General features: G+C 46.2%; 2 protein-coding genes across 2 annotated transcripts; both read left to right on the forward strand.

Moving 5' to 3' along the window:
- The first annotated feature begins 367 nt into the window (after nt 1-367).
- On the forward strand, nt 368-17,818 carry Ap4b1 (adaptor related protein complex 4 subunit beta 1). Its single transcript, XM_042692274.1, has 10 exons — nt 368-529; nt 4,362-4,586; nt 5,863-5,993; nt 8,339-8,486; nt 9,308-9,804; nt 11,179-11,262; nt 13,409-13,512; nt 16,143-16,350; nt 16,554-16,835; nt 17,065-17,818. Exons 1-10 carry the CDS (start codon nt 417-419, stop codon nt 17,490-17,492), a joined length of 2,220 nt encoding a protein of 739 aa, XP_042548208.1. The 5' UTR covers nt 368-416; the 3' UTR covers nt 17,493-17,818.
- Nucleotides 17,819-18,922: 1,104 nt separating this feature from the next.
- On the forward strand, nt 18,923-24,602 carry Bcl2l15 (BCL2 like 15). Its single transcript, XM_042692296.1, is given in 4 exon segments — nt 18,923-19,853; nt 20,472-20,577; nt 23,016-23,285; nt 24,321-24,602. Coding segments are annotated over 4 exon segments (567 nt in total). The 5' UTR covers nt 18,923-19,724; the 3' UTR covers nt 24,383-24,602.
- The last annotated feature ends 2,888 nt before the right edge of the window (nt 24,603-27,490 follow it).

Below are 27,490 nucleotides of genomic sequence, written 5' to 3' on the forward strand. Positions count from 1 at the left end.
CCCGGACCCCGGACCCTGGACCCGGGGCCGCGGCAGTGGGGGAGCGGGAAGGCGGGGCCTGCGGCCGAGCGGGCGGGTCAGGCTGTGCGTCAAGCGGCGTGTAGGCGGGGCGAGCTGCGGATAGAACGTAGCGGCGTGTGGGCTGGGCGAGCTGTGGGCGGAACGGAACGGTGTGTGGGAGGGGCGAGCTTCGGACGAAACGGAGCAGCGTGTGGGCGGGGCGAGCTGTGGGCGGGGCTATCTTAGGACGGAACGGAGCGGCGTGTGGGCGGGGCTATCTTAGGACGGAACGGAGCGGCGTGTGGGCGGAGCGAGCTGCGGACGGAACGGAGCGGCGTGGGGGGCGGGGTGGGGCGCGAGTCGCCGGCGCTGCGGGGGTGAGGGTCCGGAGCGGGTAACGCGGCGGCCGGGCGAAGATGCCCTACCTGGGCTCGGCCGACGTGGTGAAGGAGCTGGGGAAGGCGCTGAGCAACCCGAACGTGCAGGCCGATCGGCTGCGCTACCGGAACGTCATCCAGCGCGTGATCAGGTACCGCCGCGCGCCGGCTGGGCCGGGGCCCCGCGCTCAAGACCCAGGGCCGGGAAGACGGCCGCCACGCCGAGCCGGCGGGACCGGAGCGCCTGCCGACCAGTGCCGCGCGGGACCGCACGTGACCCCGCGACCGCCGCGTGCGGCTGGGGGCCGAGGGAGCTCCTGAGGAGAGCCGAGCCGCCAGCTCGCGGGGGTGGAGGCGCGCCCGGGATGACGACGGAGGCCGCGCTAGGGAGGGGCGGGAGGAGGGGAGGCCGGGGGAGACCGAGCCCGGCCGTGGCCTGGAGCCCGGGCCGCCCGCCCCCGGGTACTCACCGAGCAAGAGCAGTGGGGTAGGGGCCGCTCGCTCTCCTGGTCCGACCGAGCCCGGGCACCTGAACTCGGAGCCCTGTGCTCTCGGCCTCAGCACCTCAAGGCTGGCGCACTACTCCCGGAATCACACCTCTACTCCGGCGTTGTTAGTGGTTTGCGATGAGTCTCAAAGATTTGTCTCCGTGCTGGCCTTGGGATCAGGTCCCAGCCCCCAGCCTCCACCGCCCAGCAGGGATGGGCGGTTCCTGTCTGTTCCGTAGAGGTGATACGCAGAGGGACTTTAATCATATCATTACCTTATCTGCCTGATGAGCTTCAGAACCTTTAGGCTACAGTATTGCTGCTGCAGCAAAGAAACATTTCCGACTTTTTCTGATAATGTCAGGCCTCAGGACTCCCCCTGCTTGTATTCTGTATATTGTTTAAGTCCTTATCTACTGTATTGTAGTTAGTGGTAGTCTTCTGCTTTACTAGTCTAGACTTCCTATGGGTCTTAAGATTATGGCTCATTGATAAGGGCATAGCTAACAAAATAAATAGAAAATCCACAGAATGGGAGATATTTTTTTTACCAATTATGCATCAGACAAGGGCCTCATATCTAATATATACTTAGAGCTCAAAAAAGCAAGCTTCTCCCCCCTTAAGTAAATCTCAAAACGACACAAGTAATAAACAGGCGAAAGGCTTAGAGACTTCTCAGAAGAAGTAAAACAAAATACCCAATAGACACATGAAGAAATGTTCAACATCTCTGTCCATAAAAGAAATGCAAATCAAAACAACATTGACATTTCACCTCGCCCCAGTTAGAATGGCCAATATTGGGAATACTAACAATAATAAATAATGACAGTGAAGTGGCCAAAAGAAAAGTCTATACACTGTTGGTGAGAATGTAAACTTGTTAAACTACTATGGAAAGCAGTATGGAGGTTTCTCAAAAGACTAAACACAGAGCTCTCCTATGACCCAGCAGTCCCACTTCTGGGCATTCACCCAAATGACCACAAACAAGGCCATACTAAAGCTACCAACACAACCATGTTCGGTGCAGCATCGTTTACCATAGCCAACATGGAATCAACCCAGATGCCCCTCAGTAGACGAGTGGGTCAAGAAATTGTGGTATATCTACACAGTGGGATTCGATGCATCCATTAGAAAGAATGATATTATGCCATTTGTGAGGAAATGGAAAGACTTGGAGCTGGGTGCCGGTGGCTCATGCCTGTAATCCTAGCTACTCAGGAAGCTGAGATCTGAGGATCATGGTTCAAAGCCAGCCCGGGCAGGAAAGCCTGTGAGAATCTTATCTCCAATAAACTACTAGAAAACTGGAAGTGGGGCTGTGGCTCAAGCGGTAGAGTGCTCCCCTTGAGCTGAAGAGCGTAGGGACAGTGCCCAAGCCCAGAGTTCAAGCCCCACGACCAACCAAGAAACAACAAAAAAAAGACTTGGAAAAAGTATTAAGAAAAGTAAGCCACCCTGGGTTCAATTCCTCACTACCACATAAACAGAAAAAGCCACAAGTGGTGCTGTGGCTTCAAGTGGTAGAGTGCTAGCCTTGAGCAAAAGAAGCTCAGGGACAGTGCCCTAGCCCTGAGATCAAGCCTCAGGACTGTCAAAAAAAAAAAGAAAAGAACTCTTAACTCTTACTTGATGATACTGTTACTTTTTTTTTAAACAGATTGTTCTAGACTGAACATTTGCTTTGAAGTATAAAAATACTTACAGAAAAAAAAGAAAAGTAAGCCAGACCCAAAGAAACATAGGTTGCATAAACCGGTTTTCCTCATTTGTAGTAACTAGAATGTGCCTATAAGTAAACACACTAGATGGTAAAAGAAAAAAATACTACCAGGAAATGATTTTTTTTTTTCCTGTCGTGGGGCTTGAACTCGGCCTGGGCGCTGTCCCTGTGATCTTCAGCTCAAGGCGAGTGCTCTACAGCTTGAGCCACAACACCACTTCGGTTTTCTAGTGGTTTATTGGAGATACGAGTCTCTTTGACTTTCCTGCCCAGCCTGGCTTTGAACTCTGATCCTCAGATCTCAGCCTCCTGAGTAGCTAGGATTACATGCGTGAGCCACTAGCGCCCAGGGAAAAGTTGAATTATACAAGTTTCTAGACATCTACACAGTGAGACCAAAGGAGGATGTTCTTAGGAGAGGATCACATAGGTGCTGTAGAACCCTATACCACATAAATAATATTTATCAAAATGAACTCCAAGAAATGGAAACGAGGTTTCTTTTTCTTAGTTGCTGTTTCCTTTCCCTTTATCTTGTTTATCTGTCTTTGGGAAGGTTAGTGGGGGAGACAGAAATGGTTGGACAAGCCCAGCGCCAGTGGCTCATGCCTGTCATCCCAGTTACTCAGGAGGTTGAGATCTGAGGATGAGTTTCAAAGCCAGCCTGGGCAGGAAAGTCCAATAAACCACCAGAAAACTGGAAGTGGCACTGTGGCTCAAGTGGTAGAATGCTAACCTTGAGCTGAAGAGCTAAGTGACAGTGTCCAGACCCAGAGTTCAAGACCCACAACTGAAAAAAAAAAGAAAGAAAGAAATGGTAGGATAAAGAGTGAACAAATTCAGCAGTGGTGCTAAATCCTATGTTGAAAATGAACTATACAACTTGTGGGTGGGGACAAGTGGGAAAGACTAGGAGAGAGTAAGAGAAGAATGACTGTTCAAAAAGAAATGTACTCTTTATCTGACTTATGTAAGTGTAGCCCCTCTGTATATCACCTTTACAATAACAAATTATTTTTTTTTAAGTTTATGTCAGCCAGGCACTGGTGACTTACGTCTATAATCCTAGCTAATCCGAGGCTGAGATCTGAGGATGATGATTCAAAGCCAGCCCAGGCAGAAAGTCTGTGGGACTCATTTCTAGTTAACCACCAGAAAACTGGAAGTGGCACTGTGGCTCAAGTGGTAGAGTGCTCACCTTGAGCTGAAGAGCTGAGGGACAGCATCCAAGCCCAGAGTTCAAGCCCCATGATTGACCAAAAAAAAAAAAAATGTCTCAGCATATTCCTGGAATGAAAAAGCTCAGTTTCATTAGAAGGTACTAGGGATTCAACAAGTTTTGAACACATAGAACAATATTTATTGCAGGCCCTTGGTGTAACATATTGTATGACAGCTGGGTGCTGGTGGCTCAAGCCTGTAATCCTAGCTACTCAGGAGGCTGAGATCTGGGGATCACTGTTCAAAGCCAGCCCAGACAGAAAAGTCCCCGTGAGAGACTTATCTCTAGCCACTCAAAAGCCAGAAGTGGAGCTGTGGTTCAAAGTGATGAGTGTTAGCCTTGAGCAGAAGAGCTTAGAAACAGCACCCAGGCCCTGAGTTCAAGGCCCACCCCTGTCCCCCCAAAAAAACAGTATTGTGACATAATGAGACAAAGTAGACAAGCTTGCATCCTTTCTACGTGATTGCAACTTGTGTGAATGAAAATCCTTCTGATTGGGGCTTTTGTATTTTACTGATTGCTGCTGTGCATGTTGGTTCCAGACACATGACTCAGGGCCTGGACATGTCTGGTGTTTTCTTGGAGATGGTTAAGGCCGGTGCCACTGCAGATGTGGTTCAAAAGAAGCTGGTTTATCTGTACATGTGCACATACGCACCCCTGAAGCCGGACCTGGCTCTCCTGGCCATCAACACCCTGTGCAAAGACTGCTCGGACGCCAACCCCATGGTGCGAGGCCTGGCCCTGCGGGGCCTGTGTAGTCTCAGGTGAGTCTGGTCCGCAGAGGCTGATGTTTTCACCTTGATGTTTGCTTTCTTTACTAGAACGTACTAACTTCACAACACGCAGGATTTTGTTAAAACATTATCAACCGGGCGTAGACTGTACTTTATCATACTCCCCCACTACCCTTCTATCCTTCCTGTGGTCTGCCATGGGGTATATTTTTTATGAGGACAACTTACTTGAGCTTCTCCGTACTAAAGAAGACACTGTGGGCCAGATACCAGTGGCTCACACCTGTAATTCTAGATATTCAGGAGGCTGAGTTCTGAGGATCACAGTTCAAAGCCAGCCCCAGGGAAGAAAAGTCCATGAGACTCTTATCTCCAATAAACCATCAGAAAACAGGAAGTGGCACTATGGCTCAAGTGGTAGAGCTCTAGTCGTGAGCTAAAGGGCTCAGGGACAGTGCCCAGGCCCAGAGTTCAAGCCCCATGACCGAGAAAAACAACAATGACAACAACAACAAAAAACCCCACTGTGGATGAGAAGGTGGCTCAGTGGTAAAGTGCTTGTCTTGCATGCATGAGGCCCTGGGTTCGATTCCTCAGTACCACATAAACAGAAAAAGCCGGAAGTGGCGCTGTGGCTGAAGTGGTAGAGCGCTTACCTTGAGCTGAAGAGCTGAGGAATAGTGTCCAGGCCCTGAGTTCAAGTCCCATGACTGACTAAAAACAAAAAAACACTGATACCCCAAATCAGACTTTTAGCTATTACTTTGACTTTCTGAAGTATTTTTTGTTTTCTTGGTTGTAGGGCTTGAACCCAGGGCCTGAGCACTGTCCCTGAGCTCTTTTCGCTTAAGGCAAGTAGTCTACCACTTTGAGTCACTGCTGCAATCCTGGTGTTCTGGTGGTTAATTGGAGATAAGAGTCTCATGGACTTTCCTGCCCAGGCTGGCTTGAACTGCAATCCTCCGATCTCAGCCTCCTGAGTAGCTGGGATTATAGATGTGAGCCACCCGTGCCTAGCTGTATTATTGATTTTATTAAAGGAAATTTTCAATTCTCGTTCTTGGTAAATAGTCCTCAGTTTTAGTAAAGATGTTTAAGTAATTATTAGTGAACAATTTATTCTGTCTATACAGCCTTAATCCAAATGAAAGCCAAATTAGACTTGTTAAGTTTGGTAGAGGCTTTCTCTGATTGTTTGTGATTTGATGGATGTACAGTGAGACGTCTAAATTATATCTAAGCAAAGCCCTCCATTAAATATTCGAAGAGGTATGAAGGCTGACTTCAGGATGCATTTATTTTCTAGGGTGCCCGGAGTACAAGAATATACCCAGCAGCCTATTCTCAACGGTCTGAGGGATAAGGCTTCCTATGTCCGTAGGGTGGCAGTCCTTGGTTGTGCCAAGATGCACAATCTACACGGAGACTCTGAAGTCGGTAAGTTCAGTGTCGTTCACTGGTGCTTTTACTATGTGTCTAAGAGGCTCCACTGCAGGGTCTTAGCAGGGTGTAGGACTTCCTACTAGAGGTTTTTGTGGGGAGAGGGGTGAACGGGAACAAGATGAGAACTATTGCAGTAAGCTACTTAGAACAGTGTAGATATGTCAAGTTTTCTAACACGTGCTTCTTTCTTTTTGTTTGTTTGGTTTGTTTTGGGTCGTGAGACTTGAACTCTGGGCCTGGATGCTGAATCTCAGCTCTTCAGCTCAAGGCTTATACCCAGCCCAGACTTATACTTTTTTTAACCTCTTTTTTTTTTTTTGGTGGTTATGGGGCCTGAACTCAAGGCATGGGTTTTGTCCCTGAGCTCTTTTGCTCAAAGCTAGCACTTTACTACTTTGAACCATGGCTCCCAATTCCTGTTTTCCAGTGGTTAATTGGAGATAAGAGTCATAGATTTTGCTGTCCAGGCTGGCTTTGAACTGCGATTCTCAAATCTCAGCCTCCTGAGTAGCTAATATTACAGGAATGAGCCACCAGCTTCCAGCTCTTTTTTTAAAAAACAAGAACAAAAAACAAAACTCTTTTTTTAAACATTTTTTTGGTCGTGGGGCTGGAACTCTGAGTCTGGGTGCTGTCCCCCAGCTCTTCAGTTCAAGGCAAGCACTCTACCACTTGAATCACACCACCACTTCCAGTTTTCTGGTGGTTAATTGGAGATAAGAGTTTCTCCGGGGGCTGGGAAGGTAGCTCAGTGGTAGAGCGCTTGCCTTGCATGCCTGAGGCCCTGAGTTCGATTCCTTAGCACCACATAAGCAAAAAGAAAAAAGCCGGAAGTGGCGCTGTGGCTCAAGTGGTAGAGTGCTAGCCTTGAGCTGAAGAGCTGAGGGACAGCGCCCAGGCCCAGAGTTCAGGCTCCACGACTGGACCAAAAAAAAAAAAGAGTTTCTCCGACTTTTCTGCTCAGGCTAGCTTTGAACCACAATTCTCATATCTCAGCCTCCTGAGTAGCTAGGATTACAGGTGTGAGCTACCAGTGCCCAGCAAAATTTTTTCTTTTTTTTTTTTTTTTGGTTGGTTGTGGGGCTTGAACTCTGGGTCTGGGTGCTGTCCTTCAGCTCTTCAGCTCAAGGCTAGTGCTCTGCCACTTGAGCCACAGCACCACTTCCAGCTTTTATCTGTTTATGTGGTGCTGAGGAATTGAACCCAGGGCCTCATGCATACGAGGCAAGCACTTTACCACTGAACCACCTTCCCAGCCCCTGCCTAAACTTTTTTTTTTTTTTAACTTTTAGAACATGTTTTCAATGTCCCTTCTCATTCTTTAGTGGTGTGTGTGTGTGTGTGTGTGTGTGTGTGTGTGTGTGTATGTTACCTATATGATATATACATATTATATAGATAACATACATATACAAAATCATTTTACATATGCCATATGTATTCTATATAGATAGATATTTACTTTTATTTTTCTTTGTTGCCCATACTGGGGCTTGAACTCAGCTCCTCAAGCTCTCACGTGGCTTTATTGCTTGTGGCTATTGCTCTACCACTTGAGCCACAGTTTTGGCTTTTTGCTGGTTAGAGATGTAGTCTCAGATTTGTCTGCCTGGGCTTTGCTTCAAATGTTAATCTTAGATCTCAGGCTCTTGAGTAACTAGGATTACAGGAATAAGCTACTGGCTCCTGAGTTGTCTTTTTTCTTCCTTCCTTTCTTTTTTTCTTTTCTTTTTTTTTTTTGCCAGTCCTGGGACTTGTACTCAGGGCCTAGGCACTGCCCCTGAGTTCTTTTTTTTTTTTTTTTGGTTGGTCGTGGGCTTGAACTCTGGGCTTGGGCGCTGTCCCTATGTTCTTCAGCTCAAGGCGAGCGCTCTACCACTTAAGGCACAGCACCACTTCTGGTTTTCTAGTGGTTTATTTGGAGATAAGAGTCTCATGGACTTTCCTGCCTGGGCTGGCTTTGAACTGTTATCCTCAGATCTCAGCCTCCTGAGTAGCTAGGATTACAGGCGTGAGCCACTGGTGCCCGGCTTGCCCCTGAGTTATTTTGTTTAAGGCTAACACTCTACCACTTTGAGGCACAGTGATGTTTCTGGTTTTCTGGTGGTTGACTAGAGATAAGAGTCTCATGGATTTTTCCTGCCTGGCCTGGCTTTGAACCATGATCCTCAGATCTCAGCCTCCTGAGTAGCTAGGATTACAGGTGTGAGCCACTGGTACCTGGTTTCAATATGTCATTTCTTTAGCAAAGAATTTTACCTGCCTAGTGTTATTACTATGGCTTTGTACCTGTCACTCTGAAGGTTTTCTTCATCTGTTTTTGTTTTTCTTTTTTATAGATGGTGCCCTGGTAAATGAGTTATACAGTTTGCTGCGTGACCAGGACCCTATTGTAGTTGTGAACTGCCTGAGGTCTCTAGAAGAAATCCTAAAACAGGAAGGCGGTGTTGTCATTAACAAGCCCATTGCTCACCATCTCCTAAATAGGTTTGGATGTCCCGTCCTCATTTTGTTGTGGTGACTGCATTCTGTTGGGACCTGTTGAAAGGCTGGAAAAAAAAGTTAACCCTAAGTTTTAACTTCCTTACACTTCACTAAGAGAATTTCTTTTGTTTGACTTAATTTCTCTTGTAGAGATAGCAGAAGCAGCACGAGGGACGTGTTCTTCCCTCCTCTACAGCTTTGTGTCCTCCAAACTAAGCAATTTATGTTGTCTTAAAATATAGAGAATCTGAGCCGGGCGCTGGTGGTTCACACCTGTAATCCTAGCTACTCAGGAGGCTGAGAACTGAGGATTGTGGTTCAAAGCCAGCCCGGGCAGAAAAGTCCGTGAGACTCTGATCTCCAATAGCCTTCCCTCCTCCTCCCCGCTAGAAAACCAGAAGTGGCGCTGTGGCTCAAGAGGTAGAGTGCTTGCCTTGAGCTGAAAAGTGCAGGGACAGCGCCCAGGCCCAATGACCAAAAAAAAAAAAAAAGTAGAGAATCTGGGACTGGTGATGTTCATCAGTGGTAAAGGTCCTGGGTTCAATCCTTAGTATGGAGAAAAAGAAAAATGTAGAGAGAATCTAGTGTATGCTGAACATGACTTCAGTATTAGACAAGTGTGCCTTTGTTTCATCACCCTGACTTGGACTTAAAAGCTTACTTTGTGGGAACTCATAGTAAAAAAAGAATAATTATGGAATAATTATGGAATCCCTATTAGGAATTCTGTACTTGTTATAATAGCTGCCTGGTACAGGACAGTAGTATGCAGATATTCCTAATTTTGTTGTTAAAATAGTGCTTTTCTTTTCTTTTTTGGACAGAATGTCAAAACTAGACCAGTGGGGCCAGGCTGAGGTGTTGAACTTCCTGCTTCGCTACCAGCCTCGCAGTGAGGAGGAACTCTTCGACATTCTCAATCTGTTGGACAGCTTTCTCAAAAGTAGCAGTCCCGGGGTGGTGATGGGAGCCACCAAACTCTTTCTGATCTTAGCAAAAAAGTTCCCCCATGTACAAAGTGACGTGCTGGTGCGAGTCAAGGGGCCTTTGCTTGCTGCCTGTTCTTCGGAGAGCCGGGAACTCTGCTTCGCTGCCCTCTGTCACGTGCGTCAGATCTTACGCAGTTTGCCAAGTCACTTCAGCAGCCACTACAAGAAGTTCTTTTGCTCCTACTCGGAGCCCCATTATATCAAGCTCCAGAAGGTGGAGGTGCTGTGCGAGCTGGTGAATGACGAGAACGTGCAGCAGGTGCTGGAAGAGCTTCGAGGGTACTGCACCGACGTGTCTGCTGACTTTGCTCAGGCTGCCATCTTTGCAATAGGTGTGCGTCTGCAGCTTCTCCTTAGAGCTGGAGCCAGCTAGCTACAGCACTGTAGTTGGAGGAACCGCTGAACACAGAAGAGAATGAGTTGCTTCAGGGGAAAAAGTGTAGGTTACAAGCAAGGAGAAAGGGATTTTTTTTTCAATCAAGACTCGTGTCTCGGACTGGGAAGGTGGCTGGCTCAGTGGTAGAGCGCTTGCCTTGCATGCCTGAGGCCCTGGGTTCGATTCCTCAGCACCACATAAGCAAAAAGAAAAAAGCCGGAAGTGGCGTTGTGGCTCAAGTGGTAGAGTGCTAGCCTTGAGCTGAAGAGCTGAGGGACAGCGCCCAGGCCCAGAGTTCAGGCCCCACGAATGGACCCCCCCCCCCCAAAAAAAAAAAAAAAAAGACTAGTGTCTCTGTTGTGATAGAGAATACAGGTAACTCAGACTATCATACTTGAAATGTGTATTACCTTTTGTTGTCTTCTATCCATATACTTTCCCATACATCATCTTATTGTAGTCTTTTTTTTTTTGTCAGTCATGGGGCCTGAACTCTGGGCCTGGGCGTTGTCCCCTCAGCTCTTCAGCTCAAAGCTAGCACTCTTATCACTTGAGCCACAGCACCACTTCCGGCTTTTTCTGCTTATGTGGTGCTGAGGAATCAAACCCAAGGCCTCATGCATGCAAGGCAAGCACTCTACCACTGAGCCATGTTCCAAGCCCTTATTGTAGTCTTATGAGGCAGTAAGGAAAAGTGGGTATTTCTCTTTTTCCTTTGTGCGCTGGTACTGGGTCTTGCTTGAACTCGGAGCCTCATGCCCTCCCTTAGTGTTGTTTGCTGAAAGCTGGCACTCTACCACTTTACTGAGCCACAGTTCCTCTTCTGCTTTTTGTGGTTAATTGTCAATATAAGTATCTTGGATTCAAAGACAGCTCAGGCTGGCTTTGAACCAGGATCCTCAGATCTCAGCCTCCCGAGTACCTAAGATTACAGGTAGAAAGCCAGATGCCTGTGGCTCATGACTATAACCTAGCTACTCAGGAGTCTGAGATGTGAGGATCCTAGTTCAAACCAGCCCAGGCAGGAAAATCCTGAGACTCTTATCTCCAATTAAGCACCAAAAAGGATAGAAGTGGCCCAGGTGGTAGGGTGCTATTGTTGAGCAAAAAGCTCAGAGACGCGCATAGGCCCTGCATTCAAATCCCAAGAACCAGCACCAGAAACAAAAATACAGAAAAGATTACAGGTGTGAGGCACTGGCACCCAGCTGAAAATGAGTGTTTTAAAGATGAAAAACTATGGGATTGTTGAATTGGTAAAAGGTCATTACAGGCATGAGCCACTGGGCCCAGCTTGACTTACCAGTCTCTCCCTTTCCTTCCTCTGTAGGTGGCATTGCCAGGACTTACACAGATCAGTGTGTGCAGATTCTAACAGAGTTGCTGGGGCTTCACCAAGAGCATGTTACCACGGGTAATGGCCACCTTTCTAGGACTTTTTTTTTTTAATGCAAAGTGTCTGCTTTTTAGTAGTTGCTCCAGAAATCGTTTTGGGGGACTGGTGATGATATTTCACACCTGTAATCTCCACTATTCAAGAGGTAGAGGTGAGAAGATTATAGTTGTCTAAGGCTAGCTGGGCAGAGTTAACACAAGACCTTACTTGAAAAACAAACTAAAAGCAAAAAGAACTGGGGCAGCCTGGTACCAGTAGCTCATGCCCAGAATCCTAGCTACTTGGGAGGCTGAGATCAGAGGATCCTGGTTCAAGGCCAGTCCAGGCAAGAAATTTCATGATAGCTGAGTATAGTGCTATATGTGTGTCTGTCATCTTAGCTGTAGCAGCAGGCAAAAAAAAAAAAAAAGATGGTGGATTTCTGTGTGTTCCTGGGTAGGAAACAAGACCTAATCTTTCTCTCTCTCTCTCTTTCTCTCTCTCCCTTGCTCTCTCCCCCTTCTGCACCCCCTCTCATCCTGGAGCTTGAACTCAGGGCCTGTACACTCTCCCTCAGCTCAAGGCTAGTGCTCTACCACTTGAGCCACAGTGCCACTCCAGTTTTCTGGTGGTAAACTAGAGATAAGAGTCTCACAGACTGTCCTGCCTGGGCTGGCTTTGAACCATGATCCTCAGATCTCAGCCTCCTGAGTAGCTAGGATTACAGGCATGAGCCACCTGTGCCCAGCTGATATAACTTTTAAAAACACAATTTATTGTTATTGGAAAGGTGCAATCCCAAGTTCAGATCCCAGTACTGCAAGACAGGTTTTCTTTGAATGAGTAATCTAAATCTGCACTATCACCTGCTGCTCTCAGAGACGCACAGGACCGTCGGTGTGACAAGGTCTGTACCACACATAAAAGATACACACAGGATCTTCAGGTCTGTACCACAGATAACAGAGGTACTAAGAAGGCCTTGCTTGTAATCTCCCCATGATTTTTTCCTGTACTGGCCCTGAACTCTTGCTTGGCCTTTTCTGCTCATGGCTGTTTCTCAGTCAGCTACAACTCCAGTCCACCTTTTTTTCTGATAATCTTATAAACATTCTTGCCCCAGTTGGCTCTGAACCACGATTCTCAGATCTTAGCCATTGACACTTAACTTGGCTTAATTTCTCATCTCTTTTTCTTTATTTCTGTGAGCTCTTGTTTTCAATATTGGGACTATGGTGAGGCAGCAAGGTTATAGCAGTGCAGAATTTAGAGAGGCCTCTCCTCAGATTCCTGCAAGAGCCAGCCTCTGCCTTCATAAACTATTCAATTCTGGCACCTTGCTAGCCTCCCCACAGCCCTAAGGTCCAATTATACTGTCTTCAGAATATTGTTTGATCATGTTATGAGCTCACATTTGCATAAAACATTTATATTATATTTATATTTGTGATACACATTTTACTGTGTCTACATATAGTTATTAACATTTACAGATCACATTTTTACATGAATATGTTACATTTTATATATGTCTATATTGTCTGTGCTAGTGCTGAGGCTTGAATTCAGGGCCTGGGCATTCTCCTTTAGCTTTTTTTGCTCAAGGCTACCAGTCTGGCTTTTTGCTGGTTAGTTGAAGATAGGAGTCTCAGGGACTTTCTTGCTCAGGCTGGCTTCAAATTTGATTCTCAGATCGCAGCCTCATGAGCAGCTAGGTGCACAGGTGAGAGGCACCAGCGCCTGGTTACATTATATATTACAGAGTTCCTTTCTATATATTAGCCATTTATCTTCATGTCCATCTGACAAGAATAACAGTCATGGCTGGGAAGGTGGCTCAGTGGTAGAGTGCTTGCCTTGCATGAATGAGGCCCTGGGTTCGATTCCTCAGCACCATATAAGCAGAAAAAGCCAGAAATGGTGATGTGGCTTAAGTGGTAGCCTTGAGCTGAAATGCTGAGGGGACAGTGCCCAGACCCAGAGTTGAAGCCGTGACCTAACCCCCTCCCCCCCCCCCAAAAAAAAAAAAGTCATATAAGAAGTATTGCCCATGTTCCGCCTTTCTCAGATAAGGGTCATCCTACCAAACCTTATTTCATAAATCTAGTCTGAATATAAGACTTGCTCGGGTTCTTCGCTGTGTGCAGGTTCTAATCCTATATTCTTGTCCTGGACTTTGTTTTAGCGGTGGTGCAGACTTTCCGAGACCTGGTTTGGCTCTGTCCTCAGTGTACTGAAGCAGTGTGTCGAGCCCTGCCGGGCTGTGAGGAGAGCATTCAGGACAGTGAGGTACAGTGTGATTCTCTGGGCACTGGATCTGTTTGTTTTTGTTTTGTAGAGCTAAGGATTTAACCCAGGGCCATAACAGTATTGTGTGCAAGCGGGTGAGCACATACCACTACTGCTGTTTGATATCAGGGCCTTGAGCTTTTATTCTGCTTTTTGCCCACAAAGGAAATCTACTGCTTGAGACACACCTCCACTTTTGGTGTTTTGGTGATTAGTTGGAAATAAGAGTCTCACAGACTTTCCTGCCCAGGCTAGGTTCAGTGACCTTCCAAATCTCATCTTCCTGAGTAGCCATTGGCACCTGGCTTAGCTATATTTTTTAGTACAAATTCTTTTTTTTTGGGGGGGGGGGGGGAGATCTGGTCGTGGGGCCTGAACTCAGCCTGGGCGCTGTCCCTCAGCTCTTCAGCTCAAGGCTAGCACTCTACCACTTGAGCCACAGCGCCACTTCCTGCTTTTTTCTTTTTGCTTATGTGGTGCTGAGGAATTGAACCAGGGCCTCATGCATTGCAAGGGAAGCACTCTACCACTGAGCCACCTTCCCAGCCCCTACAAATTCTTTTATACCATTGCTCTCCTGAACATTTTAAAGTCAGAGATTTAGATCATGGAGGATTTTTTTTTGTGAATTGTGGGGCTTGAACTCTGGGCCTGGATGCTGTCCCTCAGCTCTTCAGCTCAAGGCTAGCACTCTGCCACTTGAGCCACAGTACTACTTGAGCCACAGTGTTACTTCTGGTTTTCTGGTGGTTGGTTGGAGGTAAGAGTCTCATGAACTTTCCTACCTGAGCTGGCTTTGAACTGTGATCCTCAGATCTCAGCCTCCTGTGTAGCTAGGATTACAGGCGTGAGCCACTGGTGCCCAGCCATGGAGGATTTTTTAAATTATAACTTTATTGTTATTAAGGTACTGTACCTAGGGATTACCATCTCATAAGTTAGGTCACAGGTATGTGCTTTTTTCTTCACTCTCCCCCTAGTTTTCCCCTCCTCTTCCTGCCCACAGTTATGTGGTTCATTTTCTGCATAGTGTCTACTGAGTATCATGCCTGAATCATTTCACCCTTCCTCCTTCCATTTATTTCTGTGTCCTCCATTGCCCCTCACAAGACAGAAAAAAGAACAAACAAAACAAAAAGCAAAACAACAACCATCACTACCAACACCAACAAAAACTCCATGTTTTTAATCCAGGTGCCAGTGGCTCATGCCTGTAATCCTAGCTACTCAGGAGGTTGAGATCTGAGGATCATGGTTCAAAGCCAGCCCAGGCAGGAAAAGTCCATGAGACTCCAATAAACCACCAGAAAATAGGAATTGCCACTGTGGCTCAAGTGGTAGAGCCCTAGTCGTGAGCTGAACAGCTAAGGGACAGTACCCAGGCCCAGGGCTTAAGCCCCACGACTGACCAAAAAAAAAAAATTACTATTTTCATGTCCTGAAATTAATTTTAGTAAATAATTTTTAAATGTTCAGAGGTATTATGCCATTGTGTTCTTCTCCTACAAGTATTTTAAGTGTTCAGAGGTACTGCTGGGCGCCAGTGGCTCAACACCTGTAATCCTAGCTACCTAGGAGGCTGAGATCTGAGGATCGCCATTCAAAGTCAGCCCGGGCAGGAAAGTCCGTGAGACTCTTAGCTCCAATAAACGACTAGAAAACCAGAAGTGGCGCTGTGGCTCAAGCGGTAGAGCGCTTGCCTTGAGCTGAAGAGCTGAAGGACAGCGCTCAAGTCCAGAGTTCAAGCCCCATGGCTGACCAAAAAACAAACAAACAGAGATGCTCTCCTCTAAGAGTATCTTCTTTAGTCTTTTTTTTTGGGGGGGGGGGGGTTTCCAGTCGTGGGGCCTGAACTCTGGGCCTGGGCGCTGTCCCTCAGCTCTTCAGTTCAAGTCTAGTGCGCTACCACTTGAGCCATAGCACCACTTCCGGCTTTTTTTTTTCTGTTTATGTGGTGCTGAGAAATTGAACCCAGGGCCTCATGCATGTAAGGCAAGCGCTCTACCACTGAGCCACCTTCCCAGCCCCCATTTTTACTTCTTAAAAAGTCTCTTTTTACCTCCTTTGCCCATTTAGTAATTGGTTTATTAGCTTTGGGAGGGGTTAATTCCTTGTATGTTTTGGATAGTAGGCCTTTGTCAGATGTATTGCTGGTAAATAGATCATGAACTTTTAACTGAAATGAGAACCAGAATTATTTGTGGAATTTTTAAGCTTGAGTATTCCCTTTTGTTTTTTGTTTGTTTGTTTGTTTTGGGGAGGTCCGGTCATGGGGCCTGAACTCTGGGCCTGGGCGCTGTCCCTCAGCTCTTCAGCTCAAGGCTAGTGCTCTACCACTTGAGCCACAGCGCCACTTGCGGCTTTTTTCTTTTTGCTTATGTGGTGCTGAGGAATCGAACCCAGGGTCTCATGCATGCAAGGCAAGCGCTCTACCACTGAGCCACCTTCCCAGTCCATGAGTATTCCCTTTTGTATTAGCATTTCTTTTCCTGTTTGTCATAGTATAGCAGTGAGAACCAATATAATAATTATACCTTGTCTGCTGGAACTCAGGAAAAGCGAAAGCAATCATTGTCTACTTACATCCTAGGCCGCCCAGGGCTGAGCTCTTGTGACTTGCTCATTTCTAGGGCAAGCAGGCGCTTATTTGGTTACTTGGTGTCCACGGGGAGAGAATTCCCAACGCTCCATATGTGTTAGAGGACTTCTTAGAAAACGTGAGGTCAGAGACGTTTCCTGCCGTGAAGATGGAGCTCCTTACTGCCCTGCTGCGCCTTTTTCTCTCCCGCCCTGCCGAGTGCCAGGACATGCTGGGCCGCCTGCTACACCACTGCATAGGTATGAGAGTCAGGCTGCCCTCCCCCAGCCTGGAAAATGCCCGTAGCTTTGTTTGCTGAGTCAGTTGTCCTGTCTGGGACCTGGAAGAATATGTTAGTGCTTCCTAGTGTCTTCACTTTTTTTTCTTTTTTAGTTTGCACATGGTAGGAGGATAGCGTGGGCTGTTTGTCTGTTTTTATTAACTGAGTCTTACGTCATCTCAGAGGAAGAAAAGGATATGGCTGTTCGAGACCGAGGGCTATTCTATTACCGCCTCCTGTTAGTTGGCATTGATGAAGTTAAGCGGATCCTGTGTAGTCCAAAATCTGACCCATCTCTTGGACTTTTGGAGGATCAGGCAGAAAGACCTGTGAATAGCTGGGCTCCGGACTTCAACACCCTAGTCCCAGTGTACGGCAAAGCCCACTGGGCAACTATCCCTAAATGTCAGAGGGCAGAGCATCGTGGCCCAGAGCTTCCTCCCAGGACATCCTCTGCCACATCAGGTAAAAGTAAATAGTCCTTACTTATGTCTTCATCTCCTGTAATGACTGGTGGAAAGTAGATTACCCTAGCTAAGATTGTCCCCTGCGTTATGAAGCCTTTGTGAGCAAGAAAGGAGTTCATCCTTGGTTACGAATCCAATGACAGAGTCACACAATATATTTTGAGACTGTAGAATAAAAATGTAGCTTATGCAGATTATCTTCTACAAAAGCTTTCTAACTCCTTTAGGACACCTGATGCCTGGGGAGAGCAAGGAGACACTACAAGAACTTCCTGATTCTGATGCTTTGGTGCTGGTCCCCAGTCACCAGCTTACTGCTGAACATTTTGAGAAGACTTGGCTTAGCTGCGAAGTAACTCATCAGCAGGCGCTGCCTTGGCGGGGAGTGATCCATCCAGACGCTCTGCAGACGGCCCTGCAAGTGGTGAACATTGAGACCATCGCAGTGAGCAGGCCTGGGGCTCAGCCGTGGAAAGCCTACCTCAGTGCTCAGGATGACAGCGGCTGTCTGTTCCTAACAGAACTGCTGTTGGAGCCTGAGAACTCAGAAATGCAGATCTCGGTGAAGCAAAGCCAGGAAAAGATGAGCTCACTGAGCAGTTTTATTTCTGTATTAGAAACTGTGATTGGAACAGTTGGGGACATTAAATCGTAACGGGTTCTTGCTCCTTTCCCTAAGCAGATGGACAGCTATCAGAATTTCTTAGATTTTCCTCATTAGATCTGCTTATAAGTGCAGGTGATATCAGATGCAAAGGAGAGTGGGAAATTTAGGAATGTGGACGCTTTTTTAAAGTTTTTGTCCAAAGACCTGCTTACCTCCTTCTGCCTAATGGTAATGATAAACCCCATTCACAGTAACGGTATTGTAGAGATGATGTTGGTTAAGAGTTGGGGATGAGGTGGGGATAGGATTGGGATCTTTTTCAAATCAGTTTTGAAGGCTAAGTTACTTATTAAATATGCCTGACATCTGTGGAATCTGATGGGTCATCATTTCTAAGAGGTCATCTTTTCTTCAGGGAACTGACTGTTCTCATATTCCTAATCATGCTTTTTTAGGCAAGGGTCCAAAGTATTTCGTATAGTATCTAAAGTATTTCTTAAGTCTCATATCTCAGCGTTATCAAAGCATCCTCTCTTCTGACAGAAGTAAACTGCTGCATGCTGGGAAGGTGGCTCAGTGGTTGAGAGCTTGCCTAGCATGCATAAAGCCCTGGGTTCAACTCCTCGGTACCACATACACAGAAAAAGCCAGAAGTGGCACTGTGGCTCAAGTGGTAGAGTGCTAGCCTTGAGCAAAAGAAGCTCAGGGACGTCTAGATAATTTATTTTGCAACACATTACTGCACAGTTGTAAATAACTTATGTACTGTAACATCACTTTCAGTTATGTGTAAAGAAATTAATTAATTAAAATGTTTAAAAAAAAAAAAAAAGAAGAAGCTCAGGGACAGTGCCCAGGGCCTGAGTGCAAGTCAGGACTGGCAAAAAAAAAAAGAAGAAGCAGTAAACTGCTTATAGTTCTCTGAATATTTGTTCTTTAATCAATATTAAAACTGACTTCTATTTCTCTCCAGAATTTCTGCTTACCTTCATATCTTCCTTTAATTAACATAAGTATCTTTCAGTGTTCAGCTCAATTCAGTTCAGCTCTTTCTGGAAAATTTCTATGCCTTCATTAGGGTCTTGTTCAAGCTGTCAAAGCTGCTGGTATGTACCTTTAAGGGAACTATTGCAATTATTTTCTTGTCCTTTTATTTATACTGACCACTTCTTACACATTAAATCAGAACCTCTAAGAACAGATATCTCGGGCTGGGAAGGTGGCTCAGTGGTAGAGTGCTTGCCTTGCATGCATGAGGCCCTGGGTTCGATTCCTCAGCACCACATAAGCAAAACAGAAAAGAGCCGGAAGTGGCACTGTGGCTCAAGTGGTCTAGAGCGCTAGCCTTGAGCTGAAGAGCTGAGGGACAGCGCCCAGGCCCAGAGTTCAGGCCCCATGACCGGACCCCCACCCCCAAAAAAAAAAAAAAAAAAGAAAAAGAACAGATATCTCTATCTCCGTCTTTCTAGTGCTGGGATTAGAGGCACATGCCAAGGCCTGGCTTTTTCCTTGCCATCATATATGCCATCCCTTCTCCTGCATACAGTTGTATTCCTCCCTGTTTTTGCTCAGTGACTCCATACTTACCCTTCAGAACTCATCCCAGGTGTCAGCCTTCCCAACCATTGTATTGGCTTTCATGTTCTGATAGGGCATTTTATCTCGAGGATACAGGATGTGATATGACTAGTCATTTAATGGCTATCGTTTCTGCTAGATTGTGAGCCTCATAAACACAGTAAACTGTCCCTCTGTCATTTTTCTATGTCACTTTCAGTGCTGTGTGTAGTTCTCTGCACATAGGCGCTCATCAAATATTCATCATAGATTGTGATCACTCAGTGCCATGATCCAAAATTGAATGCTGTATTCGTTTTTAAACTTCAGAATCTTCCTTAAGTTTCATCACAAACAGAAAAAGGAAGTATCTCTTAATGAAATTACCCAAGAAGTTCTTCCTCAACTCTGTTTTACAGAGGGTAATTGGATATTGGCTGTCTGTAATGATAAAAGCTATTAATTAATCTCATGTACTAGTTGTGTGGTTCAAGATAAGGAACTGAAGTCATCAGCAGGTCTTCACTGGTGTAGGTGAGCTCTGGAGAGAAGGCTCACCTTTCTGAGCAGCTCTTTTGTAGAAAGGTCCAGGTCTGCATGTCTCGTGTATGCTTAAGAAACTTTATAAGAAATAGATACATCTCTGTTTTTGAAGTCTCTAACTTCCTGCTTAGCTGACAACTGATTATTTTGTGGGAAAGCAAAACTCAGCAAATACCTAAAATGAGCGACCTAAATTTTGAGGAGCAAACAAAACACATCGTGAATGCTCTTCTCAAAGACTTCCTGACACCATTACAACCTGCTAACCAGAGTGGTGGAGTGGAAACATACTCAGGTAAGACTCCTGGTGTCAGGTGGCAATGACATGTCCATAAGATAATGGAATCTGCTTTTTATTTCCTCCTAAGTTTCTAAAGGCAGACTCTAGCCAGGTGCTGGTGGCTCGCGTCTGTCATCCTAGCTATTCAGGAGGCTGAGATCTGAGGAGCATGGTTCAAAACCAGCTGAGGCAGAAATGTTTCAGTGAGACTCTTACCTTCCCATTAACTGTTCAAAAGAGCCAGAAGTGGCGCTGTGGTTCAAAGTGGTATGCCCCAGCCTTGAGCAAAAGAGCTCAGGGACAGTTCCCAAGCCCTGAGTTCAAGCCCTCACCTCAACCGACAGAAAAATAAGAAGGCAAACTAAACTTTTAGCAACACTCGAGGAGAAATGAATTCTAAACGCAGGAAGACTGTCAGAGTATTGTTAATATTTGTGTGTGTTCGGTACTTGGGTTTGAGCTCAGAGCCTCACTCTCACTTGGCTTTCACTTACCACTTTTGGAATATGGCTCTTACGGGGATGTTGCAGTCCTTGGGAGAGAATAGTACCACAACTGTTATAAAGACTAGAGAACTCTGCCCCGTTGCCCAGGTCCTGAGCTCATCATCCCTCCCAACTTTGTGACAAAGGTGTTTGCTCTCTCAGGAGAGTCTTGGCTCTTCCGATGTGGCTGTCATTGTTGGTCACCTTTGGATGTTGGGTGACCATTACAATGGAGACTTGGAAATGTCTGCCTAATACATTGTAGCCAGTCCAGAAAAGATCAGGTTTTTATTTCTTGCTATTGTTTGCTGCTGTTCTTGTGTAATTTTATGACTAGGAGAGTTCAGTGAAACTTTGGGGTTTATATTCATTCAAAGAAGTGCCAGTTGCTAATCTTGTGTGTGTCTGTGTCCTGGGGCTTGAACTCAGGGCCTGCATGCTGTCTCTGAGATTTTTTTTTTTTTTGTTGGCTGTGGGGCTTGAACTCAGGGCTTGGGCGCCATCCCTCAGCTCTTCAGCTCAAGGCAAGTGCTCTACTGCTTGAGCCACAGCACCACTTCTGGTTTTCCTATGGTTTATTGGAGATAAGACTCATGGCCTTCCCTGCCCAGGCTGGCTTTGAACCATGATCCTCAGATCTCGGCCTCCTGAGTAGCTAGGATTACAGGCGTGAGCCACCAGCGCCCGGCATTGTCTCTGAGAATTTTTTGCTCAAGGCGAGTGTTCTACCACTTGGTGGTTAATTAGAAATAAAAATCTTGGGCTGGGAAGGTGGCTCAGTGATGGAGTGCTTGCCTCACATCCATGTGGCCCTGGGTTTGATTTCTCAGCACCACATACACAAAAAGTCAGAAGTGGTGCTGTGGCTCAAGTGCTAGAGTGCTAGCCTTGAGCAAAAAGCTGCTCAGGGACAGAGCCAAGGCCCTGAGTTCAAGCCCCATGACTAGCAAAAAAAGAAAAAGAAAAATCAGGTTTATTTGTCCAAGCTAGCTTCAAAACATGATCCTTACCGGGTGTTAGTGGCTTATGCCTGTCATCCTAGCGACTCAGGAGGCTGAGATGTGAGGATCCTGGTTCAAAGCCAGCCTGGGCAGTAAAGTATATGAGACTCTTATCTCCAATGAACCAGCAGAAAACCAGAAGTGGTACTGTGGTCCAAGTGGTAGAGTGCTAGCCTTGATCTGAAGAGTTGAGGGACAGCGCCCAGGCACAGAGTTCAAGCCCCACCACTGACAAAACAAACAACCATGATCCTCAGTTCTCAGCCTCCTGAGTAGCTGTAGATGTGAGCCACTGTCATCAGGCCCAATTGCTGGGCGTTAAAATCTAAATGATAAAGAGATGGAACTTTGTGACTCTGTAAGCTGATCAAACCCCATGACCAAAAAAACCCCCCAAAAACGAAACAACCGAAAAAGGAAAACAAAACCCAGCCCTTTGAAACAGCCTCAAGCTCATTTGGAAAAAATTTTAGTACAAAGAATTTCTAATTATTTCAGAATAAGGAACTGACATGATAATTGATCATGCCTTAATGTTATTTCCTTCAAAGAACATTCTTTTATATAACCACAGTCTAATCAAAACAAGAAAATTAACATTGATACAAAATCAGCAGATCCTTAGGTACCATTCAAGCTTTTTCAGTTCCCCCCAAAAGTACCATTTATAGCAGAAAGACTAGGCCAAGCACTGGGCTCTTGGATCTACTAGAAGTGCTTTTATCTAGCAAGTGAAAGGCCTTAAGTTCAAACTTCAGGACTACAAAATACATATATCTGTCAAAATTATATATTGTTTAATTATCATGTCTGTCTGGCTGCTTCAGTCTGGAATAATTCCTCAGTCTTTTCTTGATTTTTTTTTTTTTTTTCAGTTGTTCATGGGGCCTGGATGCTGTGTATGAGCCTTTTCACTCAAGGCAAGTACTCTACCACTTTTAGTCACAGCGCCACTTCTGGTTTTCTAGTGGTTAATTGGAGATAAGAGTCTTACAGACTTTCCTGCCTGGGCTGGCTTTGAACCATGATCCTCAGATCTCAGCCTCCTGAGTAGCTAGAATTACAGGTGTGAGCCACTGGCACCCGATTCCCTTCTTTAATTTTTAACAGAAGATCTTACACTTTCTATGACTAGCTTGGAATCAGCCATTCTCCAGGGAGTTTTGTTTCTTTTAATGAAGAGTCATATGTAGAAACTAAGACCTAGGTATCCTTCAATATGTACGTATTCCCTTCTTGGCTTGCTTGGGTTCTGACACTCTGCCCTGACTGCTGTTAACTCCTTTATACCCCAAAAGATTTTTTGTGTGTGTCTGTGCCAGTACTGGGTTTTGAACTCAGGGTCTTACTTTCTCTCCTAGCTTTTTTTGCTTAAGGCTAGTGCTCAACCACTTCAATCATACTGCCACTTCCAGTTTTTTGTTAATTGGAACTGAGAGTTGCTCAGAAAGCTCCATGAGACTCTTATCCCCAATTAACCACCACCCTCCTTTAAAAACAAAAAAAGCCGGAAGTAGAGTTGTGGCTCAAGTGGAGGATGCTAGCTTTGAACACAGGAGCTACCGAGAGTGATCAGGTCCTGAGTTCAAGGCCCCAGGACCAAAGGGAGAAAAAGAAAAGTCTTTTGGATTTGTCTGCCCAAGCTGGCTTTGAACTGCGATCCTCAGACCTCAGCCTCTTGAGTAGCTAAGATGACAGGTGTGAGCCACCGGCATCTGGCTTTTGAATGCTACTCTACTAATGGCCATTCTGTTCTCAGTTGGAAGCTATACTCTGGCCTGGTATGCTCAGGATTCAAGCTTCTCCCATGAGAGGGCCTTTCTTGCATTGTTGGTGAAACTTCTTGAATGTGTGGCCTGTATGGCTCCTAAAAAATGTAGAGCAGCTGACTGCTCCAGTGGTACGCATAATCAGCAGGAACAAGATCAGTGGGACCAGAGCCATCCAAGAGTTCATCCAGAAAAAAGGAGGATGGGTGAGTTTCCTGGGAGAGCCTGGCTTTGCTAGGTATTTGCACTGTTTAGCTAGTTATTAGGTCTCTGTATTATGACCCTTGTTTAAACTTGGAAACTAGTCTCGAAAAGAAGTCTCTTTACATTGCAGTATTTTGTTGCCAAGGAAAGAGGAATGGGCAGCAGCTCAGCTGGTGGGGTTGGGCTCCTCAGCCAAGTTGCCTAACATGTCACGGATGTCCTCTGTATAACTAACCTCAACTTCAGCACAGTCATTGAAATTCACTGGTGGTGTAGTTCTAACTGCAGCCTGACTTAACTCTGCTCCTTGGTAGATTTCTTTTTGTTGGTGGTGGTGGTTGAGGGGCTTGAACTCAAGGCCTGGGCACTGTCCCTGAGCTCTTTTTGCTACCACTTTGAGCCACAGCTCCATTTCCAGTTTTCTGCTGGTTCATGGACTTTCCTGCCCAGGCTGGCTTTGAACCATGATCCTCAGATCTCAGCCTTCTGAGTAGGTAGGATGATAGGCATGAACCACTGGCTTCCTTGGTAGATTTTTTTTTTTTGGGTCCGGTCATGGGGCCTGAACTCTGGGCCTGGTGCTGTCCCTCAGCTCTTCAGCTCAAGGCCAGTGCTCTACCACTTAAGCCACGGCGCCACTTCCAGCTTTTTTTTTCTTTTTGCTTATGTGGTGCTGAGGAATCGAACCCAGGGCCTCAGCCATGCAAGGCAAGCACTCTACCACTGAGCCACCTTCCCAGCCCTCCTTGGTAGATTTTTAGGTCTTCTTTCTGACTTATTTTTTTGGGGGGTATTAATATCAGGGGCTTGCTTCTTTTCTCAAGGCTGGTGTTCTACCACTTGAGGCATGCTCCAGTACCAGCTTTTTGTTTGTTAACGGGAGATAAGATTGTCTGCTCAGGCTGGCCTCAAACCTTGATCCTCAGATCTCAGCCTCCTGGGTAGTTGGGTTTACAAGCACCACGGCTTGGCTCATTCTGTTGTTTCTTGGACAGTTCCTAAAACCATCGCTTTGACTGTAGGTTTTCTTTTTACAGAAAGCTGGAGAGCAAAGAAGAGTAGTTCTTCTCTTGACTGGACGTACTGCCTCTTTGACTAATCAGGACATTCATCATTTCTGGTCATTAAAAAGACAAATAAATCAAAAACCATCTTTGCCTGGGCAGAACGCAACCTAGCTGAATAAAATGCAACCTTGCTGAATAAGTTGTTTTTTACTGATTGGTAAAATTAGGAGCAGCTCCCAGGATTCTACAGCGCTTTTATACTTTTGTCTTTTGCATGAGATTTAATGAGGGTTTGTTGAGGCGAAGCCTTCTAGGGACAAAGTAATGACTTGTTATTAGTGACATTCCAAGCCACAGAGCAGGCCTGAAACACAGGACAATGGAAACTTTTTTCAGATTTAACCCAGTCTTGTCTGGGTAATTTATGCAGCCTAAAGGATCCTCAGGAAAGTTTTTAGTTGAAAATTGTTATTTTATGTTGAGTATTTTCTTTTTTTTTTTATTGTGAAAAATACTGTACAGAGGGGTTACAATTACATGGGTAAGATAATGAGCACATTTCTTATCAAGCATTGTAGCCTCCTCCTTTGTTTCCCCTTCCCATCCCTTCATATCCTCCCCTCCCTCCCCCGTCCCCCCACCAAAGTTGTAAAGTTTGTTTTTCGATATACATGTTGAGTATTTTCTTTCAAATGTATCCCTAAATTTCAAGTTGCTTTCACCTGCACAGAAAGGTAAAAGTAGCTTCGTTTTAGAGTTTAAAGTCGAAGGCAGCAACTTATTCAGCTACTCTTCTATTAGAAAGGTTTCTGCATTTTGTCACCACAGGATGCAGGAAGTACCAGCCCACATCTGAGACAGTTGGACACAGCAGCATAAGTGAAGCCATCTGTGCAGAGCTTTTCTCAGTATGGTTCTCAGGCCAGTTTGCGAACCTTATTAAATTGCTGATTAACAGTTGTGGCCTTGCCTGTAATCTTAGCTAATCTGGAAGTAGAGGCAGGATTATTCCCAGCTAGCCTGGGCAGTTCTTGAGACTCAAAAATAAACTTTGAGAAAAAGGGTCAGCATTAGCTCAAGAGCTTACTTCCTTACCCCAGATTTCAGCCACCCAACCCACACCTGCGCAGGGTCTCAGAGTTCCAGTCCCACAGATCCCCAGGGCCCGGGAGGCTACCTCTTCAACTCTACAGGATCACCTGCAGCCAGGTTTTGTGCAGGAGTTGGCAAGTCTTCTTTTGTAAATACTTGGTGTTTTGTCCAGGGCTGCCTTGCACGACAACAGAGCTGAATGGTGATGACAGATCCCACACGGCCCAACAGAGCTGAAGTATTGATGAGCTGGCCCTTTTTAGAAAGCCTTGCTGGTACCTGTTCTAACTGTCTTGGTAACTGTCTTGGGCTGGGAAGGTGGCTCAGCCGTAGAGTGCTTGCCTTGCACGCATGAGGCCCTGGGTTCGATTCCTCAGTACCACATAAGTAGAAAAAAGCCAGAAGTGGTGCTGTGGCTTAAGTGGTAGAGCTCTGGCCCTGAGCTAAAGAGCTGAGGGACAGCACCCAGGCTCAGAGTTCAGGCCCCACGACCACCACCACCACCAACAAAAAAACTGTTAGTCTTGAGCCACACCTCCACTTCTACATTTTTGCTTGTCAACTGGAGATAAGAGTATCAGATTGTGGGGCTGGGAAGGTGACTCAGTGGTAGAGTGCTTGCCTTGCATACCTGAGGCCCTGGGTTCGATTCCTCAGCACCACATAAGCAAAAAGAAAAAAGCCAGAAGTGGCACTGTGGCTCAAGTGGTAGAGCGCTAGCTTTGAGCTGAAGAGCTGAGGGACAGCGCCCAGGCCCAGCGTTCAGGCCCCACGACCAGACCTCCCCCCCCCAAAAAAAAAGTATCAGATTGTCTTCCTGGGTTTTTTTTTTTTGTTTGTTTGTTTTTTGCCAGTCCTGGGGCTTGAACTCAGGGTCTGGGTGCTGTCCCTGAGCTTCTTTTGCTCAAGGCTAGCACTCAACCACTTGAGCCACTGTGCCACTGTCATTTATGTGGTTTTGAGGAATAGAACCCAGGGCTTCATGCATGCTAGGCAAGTACCCCATCACTGAGCCACCTTCCCAGCCCCTATACCCAGCTTTTAATTATCTTTTGAATGGAACATCAGACCTCAGCAAGAGTGCTGACTTCATTAAATATAAATTGTTCAATGACAACTTACCAGTTGACATTTGCCACTTGGCATTCTGAAAACAAAGGCAGGAAATGCTTTACTGTGTATTATGGGAAAGGACTGAAGTCTGCGGCAGGTGAACCAAGGAACTTGACAGTGTCTCCAGATGTTGTACAGAGCAGCGGCACACCAGGGATTCTGCTGTGGATGGTATAAAATGGGACAGACCAGCAAGTTAGAGGTGTTTTGTAAGCTTCTCTGACCATTACAAAAGAAGAATCAAGACCGTGTGCTGGTGGCTCACGCCCATAATCCTCACTACTCAGAAGATCTGAGGCTCAAAGTTTGAAGTCAGTGAACTCTTTCCACCAGTTAGTCATAAAAAAAGCCAGAAGATGATGGAGGGTGAGAGGAGGACACAATCAGAGAAAAAAGGGTGAAAAATTGCAGCGGTGGGGGCTGGGAAGGTTGCTCAGTGGTAGAGTGCTTGCCTAGCATGCATGAAGACCAGGGTTCAATTCCTTGGTACCACATACACAAAAGGCCAGAAGTGGCACTGTGGTTCAAGTGGTAAAGTGCTAGCCTTGAACAAAAGCAGCTCAGGGACAGAGTCTAGGCCCTGAGTTCAAGCCCCTGGACTGGCAAAAACACAAAACTGCAGCACTGGCCGTATGGGACATGGATGAACGTGAACTGTGCAACTCGTGGGTGGAGGCAGGAGGGCAGGAGTGGGAGAGCGAGGGAACAGATGACACTGCCAAAGGGGATGTACTTGTCACCTGACTTGTGTAACGGTGCTCCGCTGTGTACAGAGGTACAGTTCAGGTGGCAGATCCCAGAGTACAAAGCTGGGGGAGAGTGCCTGGGTCCTGAGGACCAGTGCACAGGAGAACCAAGTTCCTGCTAGAGGGGAAAGGACTTGTTTCCTTGGGCCCCTCCAGCTTTTCTGGGCCTCTCTCTGGCTCAGAGTCTTGGAGACCCTATTCCTTCCATAGTAGTGGTCCTGCCAGCTTCCCAGCATGGGGAAGGGGAGC

This window comes from Dipodomys spectabilis, unplaced genomic scaffold (assembly GCF_019054845.1).
Source record: "Dipodomys spectabilis isolate Male_0828 unplaced genomic scaffold, ASM1905484v1 ptg000148l, whole genome shotgun sequence".
Lineage (NCBI taxonomy): Eukaryota > Metazoa > Chordata > Mammalia > Rodentia > Heteromyidae > Dipodomys > Dipodomys spectabilis.

Bases quoted from the DNA above. Each gene is read 5' to 3' on its own strand.
- Ap4b1 (XM_042692274.1), top strand. From the start codon at position 417: ATGCCCTACCTGGGCTCGGCCGACGTGGTGAAGGAGCTGGGGAAGGCG. The intron at 530-4,361 runs GTACCGCCGCGC...TGTTGGTTCCAG, and splicing joins GTCATCCAGCGCGTGATCAG to ACACATGACTCAGGGCCTGG. The intron at 8,487-9,307 runs GTTTGGATGTCC...TTTTTTGGACAG, and splicing joins GCTCACCATCTCCTAAATAG to AATGTCAAAACTAGACCAGT.